General features: G+C 32.5%; 1 protein-coding gene across 1 annotated transcript; it reads left to right on the forward strand.

Moving 5' to 3' along the window:
- The first annotated feature begins 5,783 nt into the window (after nt 1–5,783).
- On the forward strand, nt 5,784–17,007 carry LOC127707849 (acidic mammalian chitinase-like). The gene is made up of 11 exons (XM_052212600.1): nt 5,784–6,213; nt 8,289–8,463; nt 9,013–9,265; nt 10,646–10,770; nt 11,122–11,245; nt 11,956–12,138; nt 12,554–12,676; nt 13,480–13,765; nt 14,669–15,148; nt 15,379–15,888; nt 16,536–17,007. Exons 1-11 carry the CDS (start codon nt 6,159–6,161, stop codon nt 16,703–16,705), a joined length of 2,484 nt encoding a protein of 827 aa, XP_052068560.1. The 5' UTR covers nt 5,784–6,158; the 3' UTR covers nt 16,706–17,007.
- Nucleotides 17,008–21,866: the final 4,859 nt, after the last annotated feature.

The following is a 21,866-nucleotide window of genomic DNA, read 5'->3' on the forward strand; positions in this document are numbered from 1 at the left end:
TGATAGGAACTACTTGTGATATATCATTGATATTTAATATGAAGTTGCATTACTTTCAGTACATATCAATTTGACGACTATTTTGAGGCCCTGTCCCCTAAGTCATTGTCCAGTGACTTTGAATTAATAAGCAATTTTCAATGTTAAGTTTTCTCCGTAAGTTAGTTTGATGGGATCTACTTGTGATATATCAAGGATATTTTCTATAAAGTTGCATTACTATCAGTACATATCAGTTTGACGACTATTTCGAGGCCCTGCCCCTAGGTCATGGTCGAGTGACTTTTCTATCAATTAACAATTTTCAATGTTAAGTTTTTATGATTAGGTTAGTTTGATAGGAACTACTTATAATAGACAATATTTTCTATAAAGTAACATTGCTGTCTGTACATCTCAGTTTGTCAACCATTTCGAGGACCTACCCACTAGTTGGTCCAACGACTTTGAATAAATTAGCAATGTTGCTGTCCATCAGATTGCCTTTTTTGAATTTTATACTGACAGGCGATACATATCTCTGTGTCAACAGTTTATTTTTCTCTGCACTAGTTTTTTCAACATCATAATATTAATTTGATTTTTTATTTATTTAATGAGAATTGCCAACAGCCAGAAGCTACGGGTGGGTCTCCTCAACATAGATAGATACAGATTCACAATTAAAGTTTTTTTTTTACAACCATGTTTAACACAATACAAGACAATATGTACAGGATAAGACATAAGGATGTAAACTTCACACCCATCCAATCACTCACCCATTCTTACTCAGACGCACGATTTACAATCAATGTTGAACTCAGTAATATAAAATAATGATTAAGGAAAGACGATTTTGAGTACAATCAGGTCAAATGAAGAAAAATAAATAATATATATATAAGTGTATGTATGTATTTGTAACTTATATGTTTTATTACTAGGGAAAAAGATGATACAAATACGTTATTGATCTATCGAGAAAACCTGTTTGAAGATTTAATATATCGAAACACATACTCTAACAGCTCTAAATTAGCATCATCAGACAAATCGTCACTACCTTCTATTAAACTTTTACTCAGGTAGTTAGGACATAGATCCCACAACATTGCTATAATTATGTATATCTGGACAAATCGGATTCTTAATACCAAGTAGAAGAGTAATCCAATATTTCGGGTAAGGGACGCAGTGAATTAAATAGTGCTCAGTGCTTTCAATACGGTTAAGAAATCGCAAAACCTATTTAAAGTAAGATTATATTTGTACAAATGGTCATTAAGGGCACTAAGCACTAGGCGTAATCTAATATGAATCTTCATCTCGTAACCATGTCCACGTGAATATGTTTTTTTTTTACTACACAGCATTGCACAAATTGAGATTCTTCATTAACAACCTTTTGAAACACGTCAAAGATGTTGCTGAAATTAGTTCAGTTGACAAGCTATTCCACTCTCTAGCTAGAAGAAAAAATTTGTAGTATGCTACTGTTCTTGACCTGATAGGTATGAAGTTGGTATGACGTCTTAAGTTATAGTTTTCAGTGTTATGATGGTATAATGGATGAAAATTACAGAGATAATATGCAACAAGATGATTTTTAATTTTGTATAAATATGTTAGTCTGTAAACTTTACGGCGTGTTTTAAGCTCAAGGCCAACCTCTTTCAATAAAGTGACATGTTTTGTGACCCGGATTGCCCCAGTGGATGTAATGCAGGCACGTCTCTGTACATGTTCAATGTTTGCAGAATCAGCGCTATAGCAGTTATCATAGATAACATCTGCACAGTCAAGTAATGAACGAACAAAAAATTTATATAACTTTTCAATGCATAATCTAGGTACTAAATGTCGCATTCTCAGGATAGTGTTTAGTTTACTGTGACATTTCTTACAAATATCAGCAATATGATCGGTCCAAGAAAGTTTATAATTCAAAATAAGACCTGAATGTTTATGGTCATCATTATATTGCTTTGAACTATCATCTACAGGTTCATCAGTATCTGATGAATCATCAGGTTGATTTTGGTCATTCACATCATTGTGTTGACTAGGAAGAGGGATTATGTTTTGGAAATTTGGTTGGTCTTCTCTTCGGGGGTCTGCACGTGGGACATCTGGGGGAGGTGCATTTTGATCTCGACGATGATCTGGAGGAGTATATATTTTCAGTCTAATTGCATTAATCATGGTTTTTACCAATTTGTTATTCTCGCACCGTCTCAATTTGAAGGTATGGTTAGGTCCTTTAGCAACTATATAGAATAGGCCATCTTGTTTTCTGTGTAATATAGAAGTTTACCCAACGGAACTTTAGGAGTTAACATAAAAACCAAGTCCTGAATTTCAAATGAAGGAAATGCTGTATTTTTGTCATAATTCTTCTTTTGCTTTTCCTGTGCATATTTTAAGTTGTCAGTTGCACACCTTTTGACTATTTTTAAGCAATCAAGAATGTTTTCAATATGAACCTTTAGATTTTGCTTGATGTCCGTTTTTGGAAGCAAAGTGGTGTCAACAGTAAGGTTCATTTTTTTACCAATAAGTAAATGATAAGGTGAGAATTCAGAAGATGCAGATGGAGACATGCGAAAAGTCATGATTCCAGGAAGAAGTTCTGCCCAATTAGACTGATTTTCATCCACAATGGTTCTCAAACATTGTATAACAGTTTTGTATGTGCGTTCGGCAACTGAATTGGTCTGTGGGTGATATGAACTGGTGAAATAGTGTTTCACATTCTTAATTTGGGTTACAGCAGCAACAAGCTTACTCATAAACCCTTGACCACGATCCGACACCAAACTAAGTGGACTTCCGAAACGAGAAAAATCTCTTTGTGAAGAACCAATGCAATTTCTTCAGCTGTTTCTGATCTCACTGGAAAAGCCTCTGTCCACTTACTGAAAGCACAAACCACTATCAGAATAAAGCGATGACCTAATTTTGTTTTTCAAAAGAACCTATGAGATCAATGTGCCATCTTGCAAAACTGTCTGTAATAGGCATTGGAGTTAAAGGAACTCTTTTGCCATGAGCATGTGGTTTTGCCCCCTGACAAGAATCACAACCTCTAATGAAATCTGCCACTGCCCGATACATTCCAGGAAAGAAGTACTTTTGCTTGATAGCCAGATAAGTTCTGTCAAAAACAAAGTGCCCTATTTCATGGTAAGATTTTAGAAGATCATTTCTAAACTGACGAGGACAGGCTTGTTGTTTTATGAATAGATCTTTTTTTTCCTACCTCTTGTTCTTGGTTGGTAAAAATGGTACAGGACAACATCCAACAAGGCATACTGGCTTGCTTGTAAGAAACTTTCTTTCCAAGTTTTGTTTCATCAGGAACTGTTTCTATCACGTGGTCATCTGTATTCTCAGAAGAAACTATCATAACAGAAGAAATTGAAGAATTTTTAGGAGTGTAAATAAAGTAAGCAGCAAAGGATCAGAATCTTTCTGTGGACTGATAGAATTTAGACAGAAGGAATGACATCTTCTGTTTCAGAGGAATGAGTAACAGGGTACTATTAGTCTCTTCTTAAGAGTTTATCTGCGTTTCCATTTTTCTTCCCTTGACGAAAACAGATGTCGAAACTGTTCCCTGTAAAAGTACGGACCACCTTGCTAAATGACATGTGGACTGTTTAATGCTAGTCAACCATTTAAGAGCCTGATGATCAGTGTAAACTTTAAAATGACTATTTGCTAAATATACATGATAGATTTTGATCACTTCTAAAACTGCAAGGCATTCCAATTCACTGACACCCTATACTCTTTCACCTTGTGTCAAATCCGACCTCCATAAACAATTACTTTTCCTGACCTTTGGAATCTAACTGACCTAAAATGTACCTAATAGCTGTGCTGCTGTCATTAGTAGTAAGAATGAAAGGTTTGGACATATTAGGATAAGCAAGAATAGGTGCGGAGCAAAGAGCCTTTTTGAGCTGGTCAAATGCCTTTTGGCACTTGTCTGACCATTCAAAGGTAACAGCATGTCTGAGACGGTAGTTGAGAGGTGTAGCTATATGACTGTAGCCTTCAATGAATTTTCTGTAGTATTTTGTCAAGACAAGGAAAGATCGAATCTGTTTTTTTCTACCCTTTCAACGTACAAGTGTAAATTTTGATTTTTTGTTATTTAGTCATTTGGTTTACCTTTGAATTCAGTTTCTCAAAAGTAATATTTTGGACATAGAATATTTTAATTTTACATTTGTTTTGTTTTTTTCAAAACTGTAAAGTATAAGTCATGTAATATTCATGATTTATTTTGGTTACTTTATTGTAAAAAAAGAAAGTTTTACCAAATAAAAGTAAATTGGTTTCCTGGTGTTTGTTTTAATTTTGACTGTGTATATTAGGTGACGCTTCGTAACAGAATGTATGAAGATTATTCAATTACTCGGTGATTTTATGGTACTTCACACCTAGGTTATAGAATTGGGTCTTTACTCTCCAGTGGTTGAATGCTAATGAACTTGTTCATGTTTGTCTAAACTAAACTCCCATTCTTGGCACATGGTAAATGCTGTTATGAAAATGATTTGGATAGAGACAAAATAACTTAGTTAACCTGATCACAGAAAATTCGTGTGATCCAAATGATGCCATCAACACGATTCCATAAGATTGACCATATTAATAATTTCAGTGAACTTATGTTTCTAGGACCAACCTTGAAAATATTCAGAGAAGTCTGCATTGGATTTACTTATTGTCCTACCAAAAAAACAACTGCAGACGTAAGGAGTTTTGTGAATAGTACCATATGTGCAGCAGATTTCATTATTAACTGTTGAACAGATCATTTTGGTGACACATAACGATTTCTACAGTAGAAAAGGGACAGAGACTAAATTTGGGGGGAAATATATTTTGCCTGAGCATGCATATGATAATACATAAAAGAAAATTACCGTAACTGTATGAATGAAAACTCGTTTAGAAAAGAGAACCAGGATGGAATAGTTTAGATTAGGTTCAATTAGGCAAAACTGCTAAGCAACAAACATGCATGGCAAAAACTGAATACTTGAGCAATCAGGATAAAAGTGACACTAATTACACATTTATTTCCCCAACCAAACGAAATGATGATATTTTTTTCAAAGCATTTATGTAACTCTCTCTAGTTTTAAGGGAAAGAATAAAAATATTAAAATACAACAAATGGGTGGATTGAAGACAGACGGCAAGCGATGCATTTAAAGAATGACCGTAACATTTCATCTGTCTATGAAGAAATAACATTTAAAATGTGGTGCACACTGAATAACTCTCGTAGCGTGTTATTTAAAAGTGTGCACCACATTTTTAAGGTTATTTCGAATAAACAGAAAAAATATTACAGTCATTCCTTATAATTTAATTCTTAATTCCATTTTTAGGGAGTAAATCATGAAAAAACGTTGATGACGTCACGGTCACATGACAAAATTATGTCTATGAGCTGATAGAGAAAAAAACTTTCAGCCAATCAGAAGATGTGTTACATCCAAAATTGATTAAATATTAATTTATTAGCTTATAACAACAATCATTTGGGACATAGGAACTAAAAATGTACTGATGTACCCTCTAATGTTGCTGTTTCAACTGTTCTCGTTCAAGATTTTAACATTCAATATAAAACTGTCATTTAAAAAGTATAGGACTAACGTATTTTCATTCATAAAAGTGAACACAATTCAACAAAGAAGATAAGGTCATATTGACGTATTTTAAACACTAGAAATATATAAATCAGTCATGATTATCCTATCATATTTCATTTAAGGTCTTTCAACTGTTAAATTTCATACAAAGTATTACGTTTTAGTACATAAATGGAAGACAAAAGATACTGATATTTCATAATGACCAGTGCACTATGTAAACAAGTGACGCATTGTTTGACCAGTCACGTTTACTAACAATAAACTACGACTTTAAATATTTCAAATACCGGAAAAATAAATAATTATTGAAGTACGATCGCAGTGATTAAAGAATGGGATGGACCATAAAACGATAAATTTACTTATTTTTTATTATCTGTAGTCATGGTGTCAGCTTCAGGGAATGTGTAACGGTCCAACCGGAAACTTGATACAAATTGTGGATATGAAAACTGTCAAAGCTCAGTTATCGACAGTAAGATTGACCAAATACTGACAATGTTTATTCCGAGACTACTTTTGGTGCTGGTATCTTTATCATACGACATAGCAGGTATGTATTTTAAAGTACTTGTGTTTTATTTCACTTGATTCAATACCATTATCTTACTCTTCTGGTGTTCATTCTATTTTTAATTTATTTATTCAAATGCACAGTTATACCCCTAATGGGGTTGATTGCATACATAAAATAAACCAAATAAAACAGTAAATAAAACAGCACAGGAATAGTAGAAGTAGAAGACATACAAATATGTGTACATATCATACAGTTGTTGAGTCCACTCTCCTCAGTGATGATGACTTTTTTTTAAAGAAATTTATTTGAAAATAAATGTTTTCCACATATATCATATATATATTTGTCTTTGATCGGATCCTGTAAAAAAAATGACCTGAAAACGTGGGTAAAAAGAATTTTTTTTTTTAACTGTCTACTTTATCTCACATGCAAACGAAGAAATAAGTGGATATATGTATTGATTTGTGATAACATCGACCCTCAGGTTGTGTTAATATATACAGAGACAGGTCGTCTTCACCCCTTAAAGGTCATATATATAATCTGTCTCTAAACATTAAATGCAACGTTGTCAGTAAAAATATCAATATCTTTTTTCAAACCAGGAAGGCGAATGTATTATATATGGAGAATAAAAGGTTTTTATGTTGTATTCTAAAAGAATTGTACAGAATTATGTCATTGCTTAAACATTGTGTTTAAATATCATTTAACTTTTAAAATTTGGTGAACCGTTAGTTGTGTGTTATGGTTACGAGACTGAAATATAATGAGTACATAGGAATAATTTTTTAAATTAATGAGGTTCATATGGGGGGATGGTAACAGGCTTGATTTTGGGATAAAAGTGTGTCACTGGATTGTAAAAATTGGATCTAAATTGATATGTATTCAATAACATAAAATTAAGATACATTTTAGCTTTATTTCACTTATTAAATCCCCAAAATGACAATGAATAAATTGTAAAAGATCATATTTTGAATTTCCAAAATACAAACCCTTTTTCTTTAAAGAAAAGTTAATAACCACATTACATTTCGTGCTTTTCTGGATTTACCTTCATTAGGAACGCCCAGACCTAAACATTATAAAACAAAGGATGCATAATCACGTTGCAAAGATACATTCCACGTTTAATTCCATATATACATTTTAATCTGAAAGAGAATACAGTGCATATGTATATACTCTCGATTAGAACGGCAATTATTTATTTTGAATCAATTTAAATTTATACTATTTACAATTATGCAACAGCACAGTTCATCTTTTGGTTAATTACAAAATAGCCCCACAAACATCTGTCAAAGTAATTTGATGAAAAACAGCAGTGAAATAATATTTCGATGTAACCAGGATATGGAAAGACATAAAAAAGCTATATTACATGTATGTGACAATACTGAACACTTTCGTCTGTATTTATTTTAACCCCAGTCAAAATTGATTGTTTGTTTAATGACTTGATTAGGCATGAAATATTTGGATGCGTCACAGGACAAATTTGATAAAAAAAAAGGTAATACAAAACTTGCGATTAAAAAATCGTAAGTAAATTAATTTGCATTTAAAATATAAAATATTTTTATCTTCGTGTGAATTCGAGATTATCGATTCATTTTAAGATACATGTTATACTAAAAATTTGTCAAATTTCATATTTGCAATTTGGCAATATCCTTCATCATAAATTAGTTCAGTCGAAAATACCTCCTTATTTTAAAGATAAGTCTGTACCAATAATATTTTTATAAATTTGAGTTTATATATTCATAGGCACAGGCGAAATTAGCTTTACCACTTTAATGGTTGCCCTATCCATTGTACCTATTTTCAATTCAGCATTTGTTTGGATTATCTTGATTTCGCTCTTGTTGTCTCTAACACCCGCTCTTTTCTGTCCACCTAATAGTTCTTGATTGAATTATATTTTCTGCAGTTAGTGGATATCCCCTAATAAAATTGATCAAAATTGAATTATGGAAATGCAAATATTGAAAATGTAAATCTGTTATATTGCATTTTATCATTGCTTTACCTCCTTTTTCATCTTTAAGATATTTATTTTTGTTTGTGAACAGTATATTTATCTTATATTTAAGAATCCACAGAATACAAAAGAGTATGTTACTACACTAATTGGTCACAGTACAGACTTGGTAATGGGAAGTTCCTCCCCAGCGATATAGATCCTTACTTGTGTACACATATTATCTATGCATTTGGTAAACTCAATGGCAACTTGGTACAGAAACTAGAGTACAATGACTATGAACTGTAAGATTTAGTCAACCTTTTATAACTACTTAAGATGTGTTTTCCTGATCTGTGTTTAAGGGAAACAATAGATATTAAATAAAACTTACTTTATTGGTTAATTTCAAATAAAGATTAAATTTTTCGATAAAAGACATGATAGTAGTAAAAAAACAGAAATCGTCATCGAAATTAAGTTTATTTATTTATCGGGTTCAAAGATAAATTTAAAATTGAAACATTCTGGCAAACTTGGTATCTATGATGAGTTTATATTCGACTGTGTATTTAAAAAAAGTATAGCAAAAATACCGAACTCCAAGGCAAATTAAAAAAGGGTAAGTCCATAAAAATCAAAGCGCTATCAATCAACGGAACAAGTGAAAAAAAACTGCCATATTCCTGACTTGGTACAGGCATTTTCCGAAGATAATGGTGGCTTAAACTTGGTATTGTAACTTATAAATTTATTTTGTTCAATATAAGATTCAAATGTGTTTCTCAATGAATAAAGAGCGCTAAAGTAAAAGAATTTTTATTTTGAAATGTTTTTTTTTATATTTATGACAGCTATTCTCAGCTAAATGATTTGAAACGACAAAATCCATCATTAAAAACGTTACTAGCCCTAGGTGGCTGGACCGCTGGCAGTGTAGTATATTCTCAGATGGTCAGCACCCAAGGTTCAAGAGCAGAATTTATTAGTTCAGCCATACAGTACCTGAGGAAATATAATTTCGATGGATTAGATATAGACTGGGAGTATCCGGCAAACAGAGGTGGTCAACCTCAAGACAAAGTCAATTTTGGATTACTAGTTAAGGTATAACTATTTTCATGTATGTTATAGATTGTATAAAGTTTCAATACAAATATGAAAATCAAATACAGAATATAGTTCTTGATACACTTTCAGCCACTTTCTTTGTGTACTTGTGCACTTACCGTTAGTTTTTGTCTCGCCTGCGACGAAAGTTGCAGTATGCAAGACATACATGTAGGTATTATTATCCGGGTGCGGCGGCGGCGTAAACTATTTGTTTAAAGCTTTATATTTCAGAAGCTGGCTGCCTCATATTTGTATGCAGATACCTTGTTTTACGAAGTTTCCGTCTGTATGTGTCATATGTCCAATGTCCTTGACCTCATTTTCATGGTTCAGCGACTGCTTGAAAATTTTTTTTTTTTTTTTTTTGTCATGTGAATTTCACACTTATTATGAGTAATACGATAACCATATTTGGTATATGTGTTCCTTGCAACGTCTACATGTCTGTCAGATAGGTTTCATCTCGACCTCATTTCATGGATCAGTGACCAAGGTTAAAGTTACGTGAGTAGGTCCGTTTCTCAAATACTATAAGCAGTAGGTCAACTATATGTGGTGTATGGAATGACTGTAATGGGTACATGTCAGTCTGGCAGGTTTCATCTGACCTTGACCTCATTTCCATGGTTCATTGGTTAATGTTAAGTTTTTGTGTTTTGGTCTGTTTTTCAAGTACTATAAGCAAAATGTCAACTATATTTGGTGTATGTAATGACTGTAATGGGTACATGTCAGTCTGCCAGGTTCCATCTGACCTTGACCCTATTTTCATTGTTCATTGGTCAATGTTAAGTTTTTGTGGTTTGGTCTGGTTTTCAAGTACTATTAGCAATAGGTCAACTATACTTGGTGTATGGAATGGTTGTAATGTGTATATGTCTGTCTGGCAGGTATCATCTGACCTTGACCTCATTTTCATGGTTCATTGGTCAATGTGAAGTTTTTGTGTTCTGGTCTGTTTTTCAAGTACTTTAAACAATAGGTCAACTATATTTGGTGTATGGAATGGTTTTAAGGTGTATATGTCAGTCTGGCAGGTATCATCTGACCTTGACTTTATTTTCATGGTTCATTGGTCAATGATACATTTTTGTAATTTTCGTAGTCTTATCAGATACTATAAGCTACAGGTCAACTATATTTGGGTGTATTGAATGATTGTAAGGTGTACATGTCTGTCTTGCCTGGTTCATCTGACCATGACCTTATTATCATACAACATTGATAATATTAATTTTATGTGATACTTGTGGTAAAACCTTCATGTTACAGAGTTTTAACATAAATTCAATGATAAGTAAAACAGGCGAGACATTTCAGCGTGTTCTTCAGTATTTTTTAAGATTATATTTGTCAAAAACCCTTACTTAACAGGAACTTAAGGAAGCTTTCGATGCAGAGTCACAGACCTCTGGACTAGTTTGTCTTCTTCTGACTGCTGCAGTAGCTGCGGGAAAATACACAGTCGATACCGCCTATGATATCCCCACAATGGCACAGTAAGCTATTTTTATATATTATTTTTTAGTATCATAAATACCAAGATAAAGTATAAACAGTAGACCACAGATACCGTGTGTTGAGATTCCAAAACTGTTGGCTTAATATTGTGTGGGCCTCTCTCTATTTTATTTTTTTTCTTTATATGCGTGCAACAATGATACGATGCATGTTGCCAAATTATTTTCCTTGTATTCATTACAATTTATTCATTAAATTTTGTTCAAAACATTGGTTTTCAAGGTTGTGGTATATCTCATTGTGTTGAGAGTTATTTAATTCAACATTCATCTGTTTCAATATTTGCAAATATTATGTAGCATTTTTACTATGTTTACTTATTTTTATAGGTACATGGATTTTATCAACATTATGTCTTACGACCTTCATGGATCCTGGCAATCTACTACGGGACATAATAGTCCTTTATTTCCTAAGTCCAATGAGTACGGCGATCAGAGATACTTGAATATTGTAAGTAAAAAAATATCCGGAAAGATTGGATTGGTTAAGGTGTCAATATATTTAATACATTTTTTATTTTTTTTTACAGCTCTGCTTATATTTTACATCAAGTTTAACTTCACGAAAACCATGTATATCCTGATTTTTACATGTGTCACTTTTCTACATGCCAAATTTCAACTACTGCAAAAAGTCTTGAAATGACACATGTCATTCTGGAAGTCACCTAATACTAAAAATAGCACTCTGGTTTTGTGAAAATGTTTTACAAGCGTACTACCAAAAAAAATACACGTAGCACATCTACCCTAAACCTGTAATGCAAACTCGTGCATAAGTAAATTTGGGCTCAATATTGTCAAAATATATTTCTCATGCAGAAAAGTTTCATTATGTTAGTTCATTAGCTAGCTTTAGTAAAAAAAACCACCAAAAGTACATTCTTTGTGAGAGTATGGCTACTTTTACATTATGTTATAAATGTCATTTATTAAATTGGTCGTGTAACACCATAAAGTTATATCATAAATAAGAGTTACAGATTACATAATGCTTGGTCACCACGCCTTGTACCAAATTGCATGGTTTCCATGGTATGAACTTATGATGGATGTCAAAGACTTGAATATGATCCTGCACTTTACAAATCAAAAACGTGGTTAAGTAAGAATCTGCTTATAATTTAACAAATAAATAAGTTTACTTTGTTCTGGTTATAGGATTACGTGGCAAAGTACTGGAATTCATCAGGAACACCGAAAGAAAAATTAATAATTGGTTTAGCTACGTATGGGCGAACATTCACATTATCTGGTAGTCAGACAGGTATCGGAGCGGCGGCTAACGGGCCAGGTATAAAAGGACAATATACCAGAGAAACTGGATTCATGTCGTATTATGAGGTATTCCATTTATTACTTTTGCTATCAATATCTTTATTTCTTGCAAAAAAACATTCGTAAAATTTGTTAGAACAGGTTTTATTGTTCCAATTCGATCGTGAAGTTTTTTTACGTGCATTTTTCCTTACATTTTTGTTTTCCTGAAAACAGCACCATTGTGTTAACCACTAACAATCACATTAAACAAATATTAAGCCAAGTAACTAATCTCATTTTCAACACAGCCATATTTAAGCACATTTTACAAAGACGCATCTACACTAAAATTCTCCTGCGAATGTTATCAGTCTTTATTCTATATTATTTTAGTTTACAGTATTGTTTCATCTACAGTTAAAAGTCTTAGAAATAATTCCCATGAATAATATCATTTTTACAAAGTAACTATTATTCATAGAACTTATTATTGTTACAGATATGTACTCTTCAAGAAAGTGGAAAAGGCCGGACAGTGTACGACAGTGAACAGATGGTTCCATATTATACCGACGGTTCATTGTGGGTTGGTTTCGATGACGAAGTTAGTCTTGCAATTAAAGTAAGCATTCACTTTGACAATTTATTCCCTTGAATTATAAAAACCAGTTTATGAAAGTGTCAAATTAACATTAGAAAAAAATAAAAGTGACATACGCATAAATCTTAAATTGTGTGAACACTAAATATACCAAAAATCGTACGTTTTTTGCTGAAATCTATTCAGTAGATGCCGTAGCAAAAAAAAAGTGCTGATATTCTAGTATACTAAATATTATAGTATACTAAGAAACCATTGTATTGTCTGCCAATTAAATCCACTATGACAACAAAATTAACCATGTACCACTATTGGTTTTGTTAGTAACCTCTGATAAGAAATATACTATACATCTGCCAAGTTTTTTATTATCCGGTTCTAGACAAATTGAGAATACATTTATAGAGAGTTGGCTGAAATGTAGATGCTAATGTAATACGGGAGGAGATACGGATTGAACATACACTGAATACTGTACAAAATAGTCATCCAGTTGGATAACCAATCCTTTCAGTTCTTGATAAATAGTACATGTAGTTTTGAATCTTTCATAACTAATCTACAGATGGAATGGACATACTGAGCACAATATGACGACCAATGCTGCTAGTGACTGTTGTGATGAATAAATATAGGTTGTAGCGTTCGGTATATTCACATGCATAATCGATAGGAATAATTAAATGCAGCGCACTTCAGTGCATCGAGAATAAGCATTCAGACATCAGCATATTTATATTTTTTGCACTTTGTTTCAATTTGTTTCATGAGTGAAAAATCTGAATATCCAGACTTCAGTTTCAACATTTCGATTATTTTTACAGATTGAATGGTTGGTGTCAGAGGGATATGGTGGTGCCATGGTGTGGGCTCTACCTCTTGATGATTTCAGGCAGACATGTTCTAAAAGTAGTCGTAAATACCCTCTTTTAAATACAATTAAGGATGGACTGATTATTGCCGAGAATGGTGGCACACTTACAACCCCTGCACTCCCAACTGGAATGTTTTCTGAAGTACCGACAACATCAGGTCCAACGAAACAGGGAGAGTCTAGTTCTACGACGCAGGAAGGATCTGGTTCAACAACACATGGAGGAACTAGTTCAGGTACATCGTACAAAGAAATGAACAAAAGGGGATAACAATTAAGAGTTGCACAGAGCGCAAAATAATAACAAGGTCAAAATGAATCTTTCGTCACCATTATTCTGAAATACTAATCAATATCCTATACATATTTCCAAAAAATTTCTACACCATTATTAGATTAGAGAATCCTACATAATAATAAAAAATTAAACTTTTTCAATCCTTTTATCCTATCATTATTGAAATAGTGCGAGCAACATTAAATCGAAAAAAATAAAGCAATTGCATATTTTAGTAAAGAAATTTAATTGAAATATGGCAAAAAATGGACTGATATTTGTAGCTTTTCATATTGTCATCTTAAAATACAAACCTTGTAAGAGCTAGATATAATCAATATATCAAAGGATAATTGATACCCCATGTCTCCTACACAATCATAATTATTCGAAGCATCAAGATAAATAACTTTAATTGTAAATATCAAAAACACTGACTACACACTCCTATTTATAGTAGAAATATTTTACATGCGTGGCCTTGTGCTGTTTTCTGCTCTTTTGTCGGGTTGTTGTCTCTTTGACACATTTCCCGTTTCTATTCTGTATTCTACATGCGGCATTACAAGTTGGCTAAGATTAAACTTTAAATTTGTATGATAACCCCTTTTTCAAAATCTTAGAAGTAACAAATGTTCGCCACTTCATGCACTGTGAAAAAATGTCAATATAAATATACAACAAAATACTAATGAAAGTGTCGGTAGGATGAATATTATCAGGGTTGTCAGGCAAATAGCTTTTAAAGTATTGGAACAGAATAAATATGCTATTCACCTCAGCCTATATTTTTTTTTAAATCATTTCAACTACAACTTTTATGGTAAAAATAGACTAATCGTTATTTTGAATCATATTACAGGCTTTTCATGCTCAGACAAAATCCGTGGAATATATCCTGATCCAGATGATTGTTCGAAGTTTTATAATTGTGAAGGAGGCGTAGCTTTCCACATGAACTGTCCAACAAACTTACTTTATAACTCAAACAGAAAATACTGTGATTATCCCACCAACGTAGTCTGTATGGTACCACCAGATGTATCAACCAAGGCAACATCAACATTTCCTCCAAGTTTATCGTCTGTTTCATCAGTAGTTACGTCTAGTTCTTCTACATCGACAATTTCGTCTGATTCAACAACTTTGTCGTCATTGTCATCGACGTCAAGTATTCAAAACTCGGCTTCGAGTAGTTCATTCGCTCCATCTTCATCCATTTTATCAACCCAAAGTTCAACCGTCACTTCCACATCAAAATCTCTATCTTCAAGTCAAAATCCAACGTCTTCATCTATGATACCTGGTACTTCAACTGCAACAATGGATATATCTCCAACAGGTAAATAAGATGATAACTTTTTGGTATTATTACTTGTTGTAACGTATCTCTATTATGAACAAATGTTAAGTACATCATATCAGATTTATAATCGGTAGTCAATTTTATACTCCAGAATCATCATATGCTTCAGCTTAAAACAAATAAGGCTACGTTTAATTCCAGTTCTGTTTCCATTTTTGTTATAAAAAAAGATAGATGTGTTCATTGTGATGTCTAATCTTTTACAGCATTCTGTGTGTCAAAATCTCTCGGGTTTTATCCAGTTCCTACTGACTGTAGCAAGTATTATCGCTGTTATCCCGGAGGGGCAGTACAAGGATCATGCCAACAAGGACTTTATTGGAATACCAACATCAATATTTGTGATTGGCCAAGAAATGTTGATTGTAGTAGACAGACGGTAACGTCTGCAAAAAGTACAATGTCAACAACACAGGGGCCTTCATCCACAAGTACTCTCAAGTCTTCAACAAGAACAACAACAACCAAACCTGCAACAAGTATCATCATGTCTTCAATAACAACTACAACTTTAACTTCTACTACACAATCCATATCAGTACCACTTACAAGTGTGAATACACCTGTCACAACATCCAGCACCAGTACTATAACAACACCGAAATCAACAAGTACTTCTGAATCTTCATCAATAGTTCCAACGCAGACGACAATGCATACGTCTGCAACGTCACAACCATTAGTTACAACGACGTCATCTAAAACAGTACCTTCAAGTATGTACAACCAAGTCTAATTATTTCTGAATAATATATACTTTTAATACATTTTAGTTCAAAATAAAAAAAATACAAAAAAGATATCAAACAATGTTTGCGTGAATTATTTTTTTTTCTTCAATATAAAAAATAAGAAGATAGAATTTCTGAATAATATATACTTTTAATACATTTTTGTTCAAAATAAAAAAAATACAAAAAAAAGATATCAAACAATGTTTGCGTGAATTTTTTTTTTTTTTTTTTCTTCAATATAAAAAATTAGAAGATATGGTCTGATAGTCAATGAGGCAATTGCTCACCAGAGACCAAATGACGTATATATAAGAAACCATGCATAGATAACCGTATGACCTTTAAGAGTGAGAAAAATCCAGACCGCAATGAATATATTAAAACTTTGTTTTAGTTTTCATTGGTATTTTTATGTCTATTTTAAAAAAGATGCATTTAACGTAAACAAAAGAGACACTAACTAAAAGACAAACAAAAAAAATAACAGAAACAAAATTTCAATCAGCTCGTTATAATATATATTTTGTCTCAGTCGGCAACATTATAGTGCCAATATAACAAAGGTCATTTACTTGTGAATAAAATTGATAATGACATATAGCATTTGTAGTTGATTATTATTATTTTAGATTTCTGTGCTGGAAAAGCTTCTGGGAATTATCCACATCCAGGAGATTGTTCGAAATACATCTCATGTGTAGGGAATACAAAATATATACAAAACTGTCCTCAGTCATTGTGGTGGAATACTGGAGACGGGTATTGTGATTGGAAACATAATGTTGATTGTGACGAATAGTGTTGTATTAATGTGCGAACCAATATTGATTGGTGATAAAAACAAAAACAAAAACACCAAGTCCTCAATTTGTAAACATTGGCCTAGTCAAAATGAAATCCTTATTATAATGTTTCTGTCATTAATTTATGAATACACAACATTATAAGATATAGATAATGCATTGGCTGGTGTGAAGGATTTTACTTCCATTTTAACATGTAGTTTTGTTACATATATTAACTGTTATTCTTTTATATAAATGTATCATGTTGGTTGATCTCTTGTGTAAAAGTGCAATAAAAATTTACGGGTTGTTAAAATCTAGTTTTATTTTATTTTGTTTAAGAATTGTCAAACTTATAGAGTAGGTCAGTTTGAGGATTTGACGCTTTAAAGTGTTTTATGTTGCTGTTTTTCTAAATGAACTGGTATCGAGCGTCCATGATGAATGTTTTCCCACAGACTTTGAAATTGGTGCGTCTGATATTTTTACATGACAATCCAATAATTCATCATTTTATTATAGTACATGCAATGCTTAAATCGTTAATGTTATTATTAGTCACAGCTATACTAATTATTTGAATAGTATCATACAGCTTTTTTTGTAAGAAGTAAAGTTGAAATAAAATTTCCAAATATTGAAATAAAAGTGAGCTTTGACGTTTATTTATCTTGACATTTTAAATCTATATAGACAGTTGATGTGTCAAATTAACAAATCGATGTATCATTTCATCAATGGTACACGTATTTTGCTGTGCAAAATAAGTATTATTAGATTATAGAGATGTGGTCTGATTTCAAATTAGAAAACTAAACCAACAGACTCATTAAGCATGTACCTGAATGTTTTTGATCGCGCATATCTGATTTGTTAGATTTAATTGATCAAAATGGCAAGAATACATGCATATTTTTAATTTACTGACCATCATACCGCACAATATCTTAAATTCCATTTCAAGAGAATTTGTGTTATCTTTTCTTGTCACATTGCAGGAAATTTTCTAAGCCCAGTTTATGGCCAAACTCAGTGAAAACCCGTCTAAATTCCATTTAATTGATAAATTCAACAACACTTACCGTAATCTTGATGATATTTTTTCGTTAAATAATCAAGAATTCTCTAAATATACTGCCGAAATTTACCAACAGAACCTTACTTTAAATAAATCAAGTTTTGGATTTCAATGATCGTAATCTATGTATTACTGGTAAATTATTAAGTCAGGGATTTCGTTACCACAAATTACTTAAAACCTTTACTAAATTCTTCCATAGATACAAAGATTTCGTTTGCAAGTTTGGCTGTACCTGTAAAAAAACTTATTTCAGACGGAATAGCATATCCTCAATTTTACGGTGATGTTGTTTACCGAGGCCGGAAATTTATATACGATCCGGGTAAACTTATCAATCCTTTAAATAAACTTATTCTAAAAGGTTACCAATTAAACACTGTGGTTATATCTTTGAATATTGTTTTTATTGGTATAAATTTGATTTTGTTATCAGTAAATTGAAATCATACTAAATAGTTTTGTTATACACATATGCACTTTAACGATACTACATTCTGTCGATGCCTTTATTTTGGCATTGCACAAGATTATGTTTTTCTCAGACTGTTAATGACGTCTTTACACTAAATCCATTGAATGTTGGATGTGTACTGATTGATATTTTAGTCTTAGATACATGACTTTTTATTAGTTGTTATTGGCTTTGAACTTGTTGTCAGTAACTGCGAGTACTCTCAGTTCTGTACTTAGTGTCATTTTTGTTGTTCTTGATGAGGGATGGATAAATACCCTGCCACGTCCGGTCTGTGTTTTTGTTTGATTGTTCTGCTTTGTATCGATCTGACGAGTTAAGCATTTTTCATAGTTTGTTCTTAAGTAGTGCTGTTTCACCACTGTCCCAGGTTAGGGGAGAATTGAGCGCTCACATACATTTAACCCCACCACATTTTGTATGTGCCTGTTCCAAGTCAGGAGCCTATAGTTCAGTGGTTGTCGTTGGTTCATGTCGGTCATATTTGTTTTTTCGTAAATTGTTTTGTTATAAATTTGGCCGTTAGTTTTCTCAATTGAATTGTTTCATATTTTTTATGTCGGGGCCTTTTTTATCCGACTATACGGTATGGGGTTTTCTCATTGTTGAAGGCAGTACGGTTGCCTATAATTGCTTACATCCACTTCATTTGAACTTTGGTGGATAGTTGTCTCATTGGCAATCATACCTCATCTCCTTATTTTTATATAGATAATAACAAGGGTGATATGATGTACTTATCAATAACAGCTTACAAATATACGAAATAAAATATTCCAAAATATATGCCGTTAATTTCGTTCAGATGTCATTCATGATTGTGAACCGGCCTAATCGGACATTGTGTTTTGAAAGGCAAAAATTGTTTCTTTAACCTAATTATCCTATATATATTATTATTTAAGTCGGGAAAAACCTGTTTATCACAAGAGAAAAAACATGCCTCCTAAAAAAAATCGTTCAGTACCTAAAATATAATTCGATAAAAAAAATCTGCAAAGGAACTGTCGACTTAAAATATTTAGTTCTTTTGTATGACGTTAAACATCCAAACTATTATGGCAGACTATACATGTGTGGTAACCAAAGACAAATAGTCACAGATAAAAGAAAAAATTACAACTTTTTATTTTCAAGATAGTAAAATAAAAGACTGTTGACAATTCTGTTTTGCCTAAATTGAAAGGAGTGGGTGGGGGTTGCGGGGGAGTGGGTTTCATTCGTCCGACTTCTTTTTTTGTAGAACTTTTTAGCGAATAAGACTTTGATACTGTGTCATATCAACTGATATAATTCAATATAAGCAGGACTTGCTATTGAATTAACAGTTATAGCAGCACGTGTTTATTTTTCAAACATGCATTCTGTTTTGAAACTTACGGGATGCCAATTTGATTTTTTTCATAAGTTGTAAGGAGAACAAAGTACAACTAAAACACAAAAGCACCCCTAAATGTGGAAAGTGTGCCCGACTTACCCTGTCACGATAAGAATTTACAGATTTCAGCTTTTTATATTCAGTAGAATACACCATCAGGATTAAAACTGATTTTCCACTGCAATTATTAAATGACAGCTGTCATTCTACCATACGAGTAGCTGTCAAAGACATAGCAAAAGTGTGAAGAAAGTTAAAACATTTATCCGCTGTTGTATGTATCGTATTCAAATTGTACACGCTTACTCTACAAATTGTTTAATTATCAAAATTTTATGACTGGGAGAAAAGATAAACTAATGTTTTCATTTGTTTAATGTAAATTGACTACATTACAATTGCATCTTATATCTGATGTAAAATCGGATATACAGGAATTATAATGAAACAAACTGTAAAAATAAAATAATTCAAATGGTTTTATTTATGACCACTTTATGAAACGTGTTTTATGTTTAGTACGGGTAAAATATTGACATAGAATGTACACTTCTTGAAAACATGTATCTTTTTTTTTGTATGCTGCCAGAGATCTAATAGGACTATTTACATTGTAGCCTACTATTGTGTATAAATCTACAATGCCGTCAAGCGAATTGTATTTTTATCAAATGTATAATTATGTATTTGAACTTATAGCACTACTGCTTGAAAAGGACGGCATATAAATATTATAAAACTAGCAAGTTGCCATACATTTGAAAAACAAGTAACCGTACTGGAATTCTGTAAACAAGAGCAAGCTGCTGTACCCTAGGCTTTATTGGCTTTTACCTATATTCTTTAGAAAACATCTTTTTGATAGCCAATTTCAGTAAATATGAAGTCACACTATCATAACCTAAAACTTTGTCCGGAAAAAGAATGAAAACAGTTGAATATCTGGCCATCGGGACGTCGGAGGTTGATCGACCTCGAAATTGTTTGGTACCAAGTGCACCGTTTTGGATTATAACACAAAATTTTGTCTTTGTTGCTACTTGTTGGCATAAAAAAATATAGCACTATATATCAGAAAATCGTTTCATCAGCGGTAACCTCATCAAAACGGTAGAAATAGTTTAAATTAAAGGAGCTCATACCTTGCTTAATTTTTTTCTCCTTTCTCTCCGCTTCGTTGGTACCCAATTTCCGGTCGCGATGATACACAGTGATATTGATGAAATGTATCCGGACACGCGCATTGAACGTATCTGAAATTCTACATTTTACTGTGATTCACTATCAAACAGTCAATACCACCGCAATGAATGTCATATCATTATAATTTGTCGCCTCAAAGCAAACATGACCTTTAGATGTGTAATAATGAATTTTAAATTTGCTTTAAAGGGGCATTAGCTACAATTTAGACAAAAAATTAAAATACGATTCTTTTTGTTTCAAGAATTGATAAAAGCGGAATTTTGGAATAATATTTCGTTCTAAGCAGTCAGTTTGGCATAAATTTGTCAAACATAAGCTAAAAAACATCGCTAATGTATTATTCACTTGCTAGTCAATATTCAACCTCAATTGAATCCATATGCATGTGACTTTCAATTTAACCCCTTAGCTGGAGATGGATTACCCATATATTAGTCACGATCAGCTATTGAAAGGAAAAGAATGTCAACATTGAAAGTGAAACAAGGGTGAACCTTTTCGATGACCGATTCGATCCACAAAAGATTATTCTTATACAGGTCAAAACGATGATTCACATAGTTTTTAACATACAACATGAAATCAAACAGACTTAGACAAACCCAACTGCACGTGTTCGCTATCTATTGCTATATTGCGCGCCGATATGGAGACTTAAGGAGCATAGACTAAATTAAATTAATAACGTTCAAAACAGGGCTAGTAAAATATTATTCCTTGGAGTGACAAGTATACTGCAGTACAGGGTGATTTAGGGTGGCTGTCATGTTTTGCTAAGCAAAGACTTGAAGTAAAAAGATTTTACCATAAACTTGAAAGTACAGATAAGTTTCGCATTTTTGTATAAGATCCATTTATGGTCGAAACGAAAGCGCAGATCCTGGAACTTTAATGTGGTTAAGTGATTGTAGAATACTTAATGCAACAAGGAATTAGCAAATAATTGTTTTTGAAAGTAATTAAAAGTAAAATATGAATCTTTAATGAACAGTTGTGGTTTACCAAACTTTGCAATGACAATTCGAATGTGAATGGAAA

This window comes from Mytilus californianus, unplaced genomic scaffold (genome assembly GCF_021869535.1).
Source record: "Mytilus californianus isolate M0D057914Y unplaced genomic scaffold, xbMytCali1.0.p SCAF_7, whole genome shotgun sequence".
NCBI lineage: Eukaryota > Metazoa > Mollusca > Bivalvia > Mytilida > Mytilidae > Mytilus > Mytilus californianus.

Bases quoted from the DNA above. Each gene is read 5' to 3' on its own strand.
- LOC127707849 (XM_052212600.1), top strand. From the start codon at position 6,159: ATGTTTATTCCGAGACTACTTTTGGTGCTGGTATCTTTATCATACGAC. The intron at 8,464-9,012 runs GTAAGATTTAGT...TATTTATGACAG, and splicing joins GAGTACAATGACTATGAACT to CTATTCTCAGCTAAATGATT. The intron at 15,149-15,378 runs GTAAATAAGATG...AATCTTTTACAG, and splicing joins AATGGATATATCTCCAACAG to CATTCTGTGTGTCAAAATCT.